Raw genomic sequence first — 12,318 nt, 5'->3', positions numbered from 1 at the left:
GGCCCAGGGTTTTTATACAGGATTGGTCAAGCAGTAAAAATAAACATGTAAAGCTCTTAAAAATCACTATGAGGCATCAATAGAAATAATGGTCACAGAACATGAACACGTAATTCCTAAAAACAGAAGTGAAAGTGGCAATAAGCATGGAAATATGTTCATATCCCCAGAAATAAAAAACAATGGATTAAAGCAATAATTTTTTTTAAAGGTTTGAGATTTTTTTTTTTAAATATATTTTATTGATTTTTTACAGAGAGGAAGGGAGAGAGATAGAGAGTTAGAAACATCGATGAGAGAGAAACATCAATCAGCTGCCTCCTGCACATCTCCTACTGGGGAGGTGCCCGCAACCCAGGTACATGCCCTTGACCGGAATCGAACCTGGGACCTTTCAGTCCGCAAGCCGACGCTCTATCCACTGAGCCAAACCGGTTTTGGCTAAAGCAATAATTTTTTTTTCTATCAGTTTGACAAATATGCTTTAAATAATAATATCCATTAATTTAAAGGTAAGGGAATACAATAATTTATGCATAGCTGGAAGGAACACAAATTGGTTTTCAGACTGACAATAAAAGGCCTCCCTTCCCCCCAAAGACCCCTCTCTCCAACTTTTTTGGTATATAGCTTAAGTTACAAATCCCATAGCTTTAAATTTTAAATTATATCAGAACACAATGGTTAATGACATGGATTCCATAGTCAGGCTACCTGGCTCTCCACACATCAGTATGGCAACTTGGACAAGTAAATTATTACCTTCATTTGCAAAATGATGACAATAGTACCCACTTCTTAGGGCTGCTATGAGGACTGAGTTAATGTAAAGCATTTAGAACAATGTCTATGACATATATGCTCAATAAAAATTGGCTATTGGTACTTGGATTTCTCATAAGTAACATACTTTTAAGTAATTCACTGGCATTTACTGAGTATTCCTAAAGGGACATTTGTATTTGCTCAAATCATTTCATATTACTTATCATCTTAAGCATAAAGTTTATTAGCATAAAATGATTCAAAAATTATACATGTATCATTTACTGTGGCATCAAGGTAATTAATTAAATGCTAATTGAATAAAAAAGGCAGTATGCAATCTTTAAAATGAACATAACCAGTGGTTAATGGCATGGGAAATAGCATGTAGGGGGACTTGTTTTATTCTTTATCTTCAACTATATTTTCTTTTCTACAACGAACATGTATGCCTTTAATGGTGGGAAAAAGATTTTTAAAACAATAGGCAGTCATTTCTTCTAACTGGTTCAGTCATGCACTACTGTCTCCAAAGGGCACTTGCCAGTTCATCATATCCCATCATTTTCCGGAGCTTTGGTTATACAACTGTATCGGTTCATCTTTTGCACATCAGTTCAGAGACTATACCATTTGAATATAAATTAGTCACTGTCAACAATATCCAGGATTCCTAAGAATAAGAAGTCCAAAAGACAAAACTGTGTTGTAACTTCAAACACATGAATTTATTCTTGTATTTTTGTGATATATTATTAAGCCTAGAAAAGCAAATAATGCTTTCGATTGTTTTATGATTTAGGAAAATGAGGTAACAGGCATATACTATCCTAACATTCCATTTTTAATTTCAGGAAGTACATTTCAACCATCCATTTTTAGGCAAGTTCCCTATAGAAATCAATTTGACTTCCCTTGCATGAATAAGCTCATGGAGGTAGAAATTTTCAACAATTTCTTATTATATCCCTTAGGTGTCAGGACAAATGTTTATGCAATCTATAACAGGATGGTAAAGGCTTCCATATGATAGAAATGTAACAAAGAAAACATGAGTTATAATATTTAAATCTAATATCCTTGGATCTAGATTTCTTCACCAAGGATACAATTCAGTTAAACAGGGCTAATGAGAACAAAATTTTGTTGGCTATTAGCTAATTCTGGTAGGAAAGGGAAAAGAAGGATGAACTTATTAACTCACTAACAGGATAATTTCTGAAGATGAAACTTTATAGCTCCAGCCAGTGATTTCTCTAAGCAATGGTTTAAACTTGTAAAGGAATTCAAAATTTTAACTCAAGTTAAAAAAAATAACAAAAAAGAAAATCCTTGCTTTGATTATACCCCCCAACTGCCACCCTCTAACTTCTTACTGTCACTTTGCTGTACCTCATTTGTGCCATCCACTACCATAACACTAACCTTCCTTCCCAAACCTGGTGCTCCCTTCCTGGGTTATATGATTTCACAGCTCCACACCGTTGTACTTGCTGTGCTTTTGTGTGGAAAGCCCTACAAACTGTCTTTCTGGCCAGGTTCAAGCTTTACCTCTCCATCTTTTTCCCCAACCCTACCATATCCATCCATGCTCCCATAGCAATTTATACACACCTCTATTATGGCTCTTAAAGTATTGTATTATTGTTATTTTATGTCTAGCTCTCTTAAAGTTCTTTTGTTATTAAAAGATGATTTACTAAGTGAGGTAATGTATGTTAATTAATATTAAAATTCTTGAAGGCTATGACTTGCTCTTTCTTATTATAGAAACTAGAGGCCCAGTGCACGCAATTCCCTGGGCCCACTGCCCCTAGACATCCTTAGCACTGCAGCGGAGGTGGGAGAGGCTCCCACCACCACCACTGCGCTCACCAGCCATGAGCCTGGCTTCTGGCTGAGCGACACTCCCCCTGTGGCAGCGCACTGACCACCAGGGGGCAGCTCCTGCATTGAGCGTCTGTCCTCTGGTGGTCAGTGCGCATCATAGCAACCAGTCGTTCTGCCGTTTGGTCAATTTGCATATTAGCCTTTTATGCCTGCGGGATTGGGCCAAAAACAGCTCTCCAAAATCCCCCAAGGGGGGTCCAAGATTGTGAGAGGGTGCAGGCAAGGCCGTTGGACCCCACCGGTGCACCATCAGGGTCAGGGAGGGACGCAGAAGGTTGGCCAGCCAAGGCAGGACCGCGGGAGGGCTCCAGGGCATGTCCAGCCGGTCTTGCTCAGTCCCAATCGGCAGGACCCCAGCAGCAAGCTAACCTACCGGTCAGAGTGTCTGCCCCCTGGTGGTCAGTGCATGTCATAGTGACTGGCCAACTGGTTGACTGTCTGCACCCTTGTGGTCAGTGCACATCATAGCAAGCGGTTGAGCGGCCTTAGCATATCATTGGCATATTATACTTTGATTGGTTTAATGGATGACAGGACACTTAGCATATTAGGCTTTTATTATATAGGATTTTAGAACATATGAAAAATACAATAGTATCACAAAAGTAAATACAATACCTACAATTATTAACTCATGACCAATCCTATTTCAACCATACTCCTCACTTACTTTTCCTACCCACAGATTATTCTGAAGTAAACCTAGACTTCACATCGTTTCACCTGAAAATAGTATACTTCTAAAATTTCTCTGAAGCACAAAACATTTTATAAACTTAACCACATCACTACCATTGTCACATTTAAATCTTTCAGAATAATAATTCTATAATATCATCATGTACCTAAGTTAGTATTTACATTTCTTCAACTGGTTTTTATACGTTAACTTTTTACAATTAATTAATCAGGGTCTGAATGAAATCTATCAATGCAACTGGTTATTGTCTCTTAAATGGTTTGTCTCCTTTTCTTCTCCTTCTCATGTTTTTTTTTTTTTTTTGAAAAAGAAAAAAACAAAAAACACAGGCCATTTGTTCTATAGAGATTCCTAAGAACAGAATTTTGCTCATTGCATCCCACATTACTCTATCCCCTGCATTTTCTGTAAAATGGTGGTTAGATCTAGAGGCCTATCATATTCAGGCTTGGTTCTTTGGTCACGACTATTAATAATAATGAAATTTCAATCAGGAGATAAATTATGTCTGGTTTTCTTTTTGAGACATCAGTAGCCACTAATAATCAATGTCTAGACTCCAGATCCATTTAATCATTAGGAGTTGCAAAACTGTGACATACTAATTATATCATCCCATCTTCATCTATTAGCTAGGATACAATAGCTTTTATAAAAGAGAAACTTCTCCTGAGTATTTGGTTACCCTGAGAAAAAGCATGTTTCATTCTTTCTCTTGATTTTCTGAATATGAAAAGTACATCAGTTCCCTAACATTCTCAAACAGTGGCTCCTTCGCTCCTTCCTTCCTTCCTTCCTTCCTTCCTTCCTTCCTTCCTTCCTTCCTTTCTCTCTCTCTGTCTCTCTCTCTCTTTCTCTCTCTCTCTCTCTTTCTCTCTTTCTTTTTTTGGTAATCATTATTATGAACTCATGATTTAAAGATTTCAGTCTCCTGTTGTATTATCTTTATTGGTAATCAAACTATCCCACCATTGGTCAAGTGGGAGCTGCTTCAAGTGATTCCCAAGTCCTAATCTTTTATACCCTCCTTGCTTTCTAGCATGACAAAGGATTCCAAACCTATCTTGCACATTTTCTGTTTCCAATGTGGAATTATCCATTTCTTCAAAGATGACCTTATTAATTCACTAGAGGCCCGGTACACAAATTCATGCATGGTCCCTCAGGGTAGCCTGCAGGGATCAGGCCCCAGCTTGCACCCCCAGCCTTGCAGCCTCGCAGCTCCACCAGGTACTCCGCCATGGCCTGGTGCTACCCCCTCACCTGCTCCACCATCCCGCCTGCGGGGCAATCGATCAGGGCTGGGCCCCTGGCCCCCAGCCATCACCGCTGGTCGCCGTCTGTGGAGCGATTGGCAGGGCGATCGGGCCCCCGCTCACACTCACCTTGGCCTGGCGCCACCTGCTCACCTGCTCCACCATCCCACTGTGGTCCAGTTCTCGTCAGAGGCCAGCAGCGCCTCCACTGCCACCAGCTGCCAGCGTCACGTTGCCAATGCCTGCCATGTTTCGTGCCACCCCTGGTGGTCAGCGCACGTCATAGTGAGCAGTCTAACTCCCGGTTGAACAGCCACCCAAGGGGACAATTTGCATATTAGGCTTTTATTATATAGGAATCTTAAACCTAACTTATGTGTTCCCAAATGTTTTTCAAACTAAGTAAGACCACTGCTGAGCAAGGTCCAATTCTTGAATAATTTTAAATTTGAAAAATGTGTATGTGTACAATAAATAAAGACACATAATCATTACTCCACTCTTAATAATATTAAAAGAAGTAACTAAAATCCTTAACTACTCATCATCTAAATTGTAAGACTCATCATGTACCAAAAGACATACCAAAGCAACTCAACCTTTCTGTTTTGATATTATAATAAAACTAGAGGTCCGATGCATGAAATTCGTGCAAGGGGCTGGGCCTTAGCAGTCCCAGCTTGGTCCAGAGGTCGTCCAGAAGGACATCTGGTCTAATTAGCAAAGTACGCTTTTATTATTATAGATTTAGCAATTCAAATCAGCATGAAGACCTGAGTGAAACTCTGGCTGGGCTGAAATCCAAAAGTATAAAAAAAGGGGCTCTTTATTGTGATCTTTCAAGAACCACAAGAAATACAATGTAGGGATAAACCTAAGAAACTGTCTGAATAAAGTTTTAATTAAGGTAATCATTTTAAATTAAAGGTTGGCATCTTCAATAAAAATGAGTAAACAGTCTCAATTAAGTATCATGAGGTTTTTTACATTGAATTTTTAGAAAGAGAAAGGGAGGGAGAGAAAGAGAGAAAAATAGATCTGTTGCCCCACCCACCCACGCATTCATTGGTTGATTCCAACATGCTTTCAGAGCAGGGACCCACAGCAACCCTGGAGCATGTGGACACGGTCCAATCAACTGAACTACCTGGCCAGGGCCAAAGTATCATTATTTTAAACATAACAATTTGTGATCTTAATTATTCATATTACCCCCAAATCATTATAATAATAATGACACTAGCATCTTTTAAAACACACCTGAATTCCTGAGTGGAAAACAAAATCCTCATTCACCAAACCACAACTAAAACAAAATCAAATTTAATCTTGTATGCTTTCTAAATATCTCAAACCTCTGTTCTTAGTAGGAACCAAAATATGTTTTTTTTAAAGATTTTTTTCAGTTGCAATATTTGTAACTCTAAAGGCCTTCTGAAATACCAGTATTTTTTCAAGGTAGTGAGACATTAATAAGATACTTTAGAATATATTTGGTTTTTCATTTAAAAAAATCATTACACTATTTTGAAGTAGTCTACAAAAAGAGCAGCAAAATAACCATTGCAGAACATCCCAGGTCGTAGACTATTTTAAAGCAAGTATTTACTTAGCTACAAATGTTGAGCATAGGTACAATTTAAAGGGGAAACCCTTCCAAAATTCTGCTTACAATACTGGCTTGCAGTATTACTGCAATTGGTTTGCCTAGTTCTGGAATTACAGTCCCTTAATTTTAATTACTCAAATTTCCTAATCTGAACTAGGCAAAAATGGAACATGCCTATTCTCACTATACTTTAATTATAAACATAATTATACATGTTATGACTGTATCTATAATTGACTAGAACTAAAATAGCATTTAGAGTCACTTAATTATCCCTTTCAGAACTCTAAAGCTCCAGTTAGTAATTTAAAAAAATGTAAAAACAAAAATTGTCTTATTTTAGGATTAAAATATGCAGCTATCTCCAGATGAGGTTAGTAAAGGACTCTCAAATGTATTTACCCACAAATGGTAATTGTGAACTACTTATTTATATGTGTAAAAACACACATCTATTTAGTAAGCTTTAAACTCATTGGCATCTATAGATATAAAAGCCTAAGCGACTGTTACACCCAGTCGACCAAACAACCATTGGCCAGTCACTATGATGCACACTGAGCACATGGGCAGAAGCTCCAAGCAGGAGCTGCCTCCAGGTGGTCAGTGCGCTCCCACAGCCAACCTTCCGTGGCTGGCCAACCTCCCGCAGTCCCTCCCCCAGGCTAGCCGGCCCTGATCAGCCTGATCTGGACTGGACGAGACGGTCCAAATCGGTCCCAATCGCCGCAGGCCAAGCCAAAGGACTCCACCCGTGCACGATTTCGTGCACGGGGCCTCTAGTTATTTATGACCATGGTACTATTCCAAATATTTTAAATAACTTTTTTTCTGTACATAACCTGCATAATTATAATTTACCTGTTAAACTAACATACTATATTTCACATACTATAATGTCATAAAATATTTACATACCTCAATCTATTTCTAATGTGTCTCCAGATAAAAAGATTAAATAAAAATATTTATAAAATAGGCATTTAAAATTTTTTCCTCAAAACAAAGTTGTATAGAACATATTGTGGTCATTTCCATGACAATTAAATGTTCTAAGATATCAATCAGGTAGCAATGGGGCAAAGAGAGCAAAAAAAAAAAAAAAAAGAGAACAAGATGTATGTATACCTCTTACTTTATTCCAGAATAATTCTAGATGGAGCAAAAATTTAAATGTTAAAAAACAACAACAATGAAACAAATGAAACTAGGGGGCTTTCTTTTTTGCCTAATATTGCAGAGTGGAAAGATCAAGATATACTATAAACCTAAGAGTCACAAAATAAAAGATTGATAAATTCAATTGTATAAAAATAACCACCTTCTGCATAGCAAATGCCACCATAAACAAAGTCATAAGATAACTAATTAAGAAAAAAGATTATTCAGATTAATAGGACTAATTTCTCTAATATAAATAAAGTATATATAAATGAATAGGAAAAAACCAACAACCCAATAGAAAAATGAAAACGATAAATTGTTCACAGAAAAAAAACATAAGAGACCTTAAAACTATCAAAAAAGAGAAATACAAACTATCCTGAGATACCACATTCACCAATCTGGCTCACAAAGATCAAAAAATCTATACAGACTTTAAAACAGAAGCATGAAAAAAAAATTTCTCATCCATTGGGTACATGGTGCATGAAAGGAAATTTAACAGCATTCTATACGAACGCACGTATTCTTTAACCCAGCAATTCCACTTTTAGGAATTGACCCTACAAGTGTACATACACATACACTTGAAATATATACAGGCTTATTCATCACAGCATTGTATATTACAGCAAAAGATTTGTATGGGTATGCTCTGAATGGGCCTACATATTTACAGTTTTTTAAAAAAAGATATGGAACAGTGAGTACAGTGTGCTACCATTTCTATAAATAATATATAGAAATATTTAAATTTGCTTGTAACTGCTAAACATTCTCTGGAATGACATGCAAGCAACTGATACAAGTGGCCCCTGAGGAAAGGGAACAGGTAACTGAAGGACAGGGGTGAAAAAAGCACTATTTGCTATCTATATTTTTGTTTCTTTCAAATATTAAGCCATATGCTATATTATCTATTCAAAGCAAATAAATAAAAGTTTAAATATTTTGGGAAGAAAAATGCTCCATCATAACAATATGCACCGTATGTGACCAACTCTGACAATAGGGATTATGATTTATAGATTAAAAAGCAAAAAGGAACTTATTCTCCTGTAGATTTATTTATTTTTCTAACATTGCTTGGTTTGATTTTATTAGTCTTCACACTCACTTATTTTCATTCAATACTTTACAAAACGTATTCTAATATTTAACTTAAACTGAGAGATGTTCACTTTTCTAATCAGATAAGGTTCTGTTTTTCATACCATGTATTTCTCTTTATTGTTATGCTGTTATTTTAAGAAAAATAATAAAAATGCTCAGTTTAGCAAGTGCTAACGATTTAGGCTCAAAGAGATGCACTTCATGTTTCAAATGTATAAAATGTAAACTGTCATGCTGATAATACCAATAACTACTCTGCATTTCTAGTAGGAAAAAAGAGACACAATTAAGGTGTATAAACCTTCAAGTCAAATGTGAATCCTTAGTGAAAATAAAATGGGAAAAATAGCAAATAAACCTTGAAAAGTACATCTCTAAAGCTGAAAACACAACCTGTACTACAAAGAAGTTGAATCTTTAACTCAACTATAGTGACCTGTGACATCACTAAATGACATTTCTTCCAATTATTTTTAAAAATAATGTGAAACAAAGTAATCTCTCCTTTTATGCCCTTATAAAACAAATTCATGCTTTAATAAACAACATCAAATATACCACCTGAAGCTATTCCTTTTGTAAAAATTGGGAATTAAAGAGCCTAGTTTCACCATAATTTCCTGTTACGTCCAAGAAAAACCATCCTATAAGTAGGTGGAGAGAAAGGCACAATTCTGATTTAACTCAAAAGCAAGAGCATTTTAATTAAAATAGCTCTCATAAAAAGCATATAATCATTTGGTAAGAATCTATGTAAAATAGGAGTCCGTTTTAATTACTTAAGATGGGCAACTAAACAGTTCGAGCACATCTTTTCGTTTCTAACTCTTCAAGGCTTTTAAATGTTTATTTCAATAATATGAAATTTTGATGATATAGCCATTCTTCGAATTTGCCCAATTATCTAAATCCCAACATCTGCAGACAGGCTGTTTCTCAAGATTTCTGCTCTCCAGCCAGCTAACGAGGCCCCGAGTGCCTCCGAGCCTGTGCGCGAGGGCAGGCTGCCCGGGGACACCGAATGGAGGTCTGTCCCGGGCGACGCGGCCCCACAGACAACCCCCTTCCCAGTCTCACCGCCCACCGGGGCTCAGGCAGAAATCCCACCTTCCCGGTGACAGGAGCGGCGGCCAGAGCAAACCCACCCAGCCAAGCAGCGCTCACTCCTCCCGGACTGACTGGCTCACGGAAGGCGCGGAGGCCGGGCGGGCAGGCGGCTCCGCTGCCCGGACCACCTGGCTATGGGGCGCGAACCCCCGGGACCGAGGGGTGCCCGCCAGGAACCCCGCGGAGCCGGGCCGGGAGAGTGCGCGCGGGGCGCCGGGCCAGCCCCGAGGTCGCCGAGGAAGAGTCGGGGTGGTGGAGGAGGAGGAGGAGGAGGAGGAGGAGGAGGAGGAGGAGGAGGAGGAGGAGCGAATTGATCCCGAAGCTCGGAGACCGGGGGGAGAGAAGCGGGAAGGGGCCCGTCGGGTGGGAAGGGTCCCCAGGGTCTCCGGGCCAACGCGGAGCCCCGGCCTGTGGGAGGAGGAGGCGCCGGGCCGACGGCGAGGGCGCGCGGAGGGAAAGCCAAGGGAGGAGCGCGCTTCGGAGCCGGGAGGACTCTCGGAGGGGAGCGCCGGGAGCCCGGGACGCGCTCGGGCGGCAGGACTCACCGCGCTCGTGGCGGCGCCGGACAGCAGGGGGCCGGGCGCGTCCTGTCTCCTCAGGCGGGACTTGAGGCTCTTCATGGCCAAGGCTGGGCAGTCCGCTCCCGGCGAGCGCGGCGCGCCTGCCCCGCCAGCCAACTTCCAAGTCTGCGGGATGGGAGCGCGCGGAGGAGCCGGCGGTCCCGGCCCCACCTGCCACCTGAGGGCCCCGGGCGGCCGGCCGCTCCTGGCCTGCGGCGGCGCCCCGCAGCCCGCAGCCAATCGGCCGGCGGCCTCGCCGGGAGTCGGGATGGCCTCGGCCAATCGGAATCCGGGAAGGGGGAGGGACTTCCCTTACTCACTTAACACCCTTCCTCTCCCTGCTGGAGGAAAAGTTTGGAACTTCAGCTGCGGGAGCAGCGAAGACGGGCGACTAGCAGCGTGGGGAGCCCTTAGAGCCAGGCTCCAGACCACCGGCGCCGGGCTCCCAGGGTGGGGGAGTCTCGGGTCCGCAGTGGGTGCGCAGTCCCCGTCCTCTTCCCGCCCACGTGCTTCTTCCCAGATAAAGTTCCCTGCCTGCCCTACCGCCTGGTCCCAGGTTACCTGTACGCACACTGGCTTTCAAGAGAAACTTCCTTCCTTCTACTGATGCTTTACTACACAAATCCCAGTACCTGGAGACAACCACCCGCATCAAAGACTCCACAAACAAACAGCCTCTAGGAATAAGGTGCCAGTTGCCAGTTGTATAGAAGGACAATAAAGAACAGACTTTGAAAGACCTAACAGGAACTCAAAGCACAGGTTAGGTGCTCAATAATTATTTGTTAAGAACTAACTGCTTTGGCTCAGCCGGTTTTGTTCAGTGGTTGCGCCTCAACCTATGAACCAGGGGGTCAGGGTTCATTCCTGGTCAGGGCACATGTCCAGGTTGCAGGTTTGATTTCCAGTGTGGGGTGTGCAGAAGGCAGCCAATCAATGATTCTCTCTCATCGTTGATGTCTCTCTCTCTCTCTCTCTCTCTCTCTCTCTCTCTCTTTCTCTCTCTCTCTCTCTCCTGTTCTCTCTGAAAACAATAAAAATATATTTTTAAAAAACTAACCGCTTTGGAGTGAAAGAGATGGAATGTATGTGGGGCGGGGGGAGGGAGGGGGTGCCTTTAATAAAAAATGACCCACGTAGCCAAAGTGAAATAAGAAGCTGTCAAAGAAAAATATATTATGGCCTTTACTTCCAAAAACACGTTTACTTCTTGTAGAAATACATTACAGGTAAACATATACAATGAAATTAATGTATCCTATCCAGAAATTTGGATTATGAGAGTAACTTGAAGAATGAATAAACAGGTGAACAATATTCAGTAATTATTGTTAACATGACATCTTCAAAAGTCTTCCTTGAAGTCAGTTTTTCCCACCAAAATGTTTATTCTAGCATGCACCCATATGAAAAGAAAAACAATTCACATTTCTGAGTAACAAAGAACTCTTTTTGTCTGAAAGGTCAGTTTCCTTAGATTAACTCAAGGTTTCATTCAAATACTGCAAAAAAAGTTTTTAGAATTCTCTTGGAGAAGCAGCATTCAAAGATTGTGTTAACCCTTGACAAAATAGTAAATAACAATTTTCTCTTGACAACTTTTATAGAAGGAAATTTTCTTGGACTTCTTCAAGATCCATAGCCATTCAGTTTTTGTTGGCTCATTATACTGTCTGTGGATGGTTACTCCCTTTCTTCACCTGCCACTGCAGAGGCCAAATTATCTCATACCTGGGTTTTATAAAAGCTTCCCAACCAGTCACCTAACCTCTAGTCTCACCTCTCACATTACCAATAAATTACCAACTATCCTTTAAAAATCTTACAAAATATTTTCTCTTGCTCAAAGGTCTTCAGTGGCTAATAAATACAATCTAACTTTTTTACAGGGCAGTTAAGGCTACAACATGGACACAGAACCTAGAAACAGAACCTACACAGAACCTAGAGACAGAAGAACTTCGCTGGAGAGAACATGGCAAAAGATCCTGGACAGAACCTAGAGACAGAACCTAGCGAGAGAACATGGCAAAAGATCCTGGACAGAAACTGGCCACAGAACCTAGAGACAGAACCTAGAGACAGAACCTGGCTGAAGAACCTGGAGACAGAACCTGGCTCCAGAACCTGGATAGAACATGGCAAGAGAACCTG

General features: G+C 40.7%; 1 protein-coding gene across 1 annotated transcript in view; it reads right to left on the bottom strand.

Annotated features, from left to right (window-relative positions):
* UACA (uveal autoantigen with coiled-coil domains and ankyrin repeats) overlaps positions 1-10,400 on the bottom strand; it is a 119,846-nt gene extending 109,446 nt beyond the window's left edge. The window contains exon 1 of the mRNA XM_081085268.1: positions 10,150-10,400. Within this exon, the coding sequence (XP_080941394.1) occupies positions 10,150-10,224 (75 nt within the window). The 5' untranslated portion in view covers positions 10,225-10,400. The remainder of the gene's footprint in view (positions 1-10,149) is intronic.
* Positions 10,401-12,318: the final 1,918 nt, after the last annotated feature.

This window comes from Myotis nattereri (genome assembly GCF_964212035.1).
Source record: "Myotis nattereri genome assembly, chromosome: 1".
Lineage (NCBI taxonomy): Eukaryota > Metazoa > Chordata > Mammalia > Chiroptera > Vespertilionidae > Myotis > Myotis nattereri.
The sequence above is the reverse complement of the archived record's forward strand: the minus strand, read 5'-3'. Positions and strand labels throughout refer to the sequence as shown.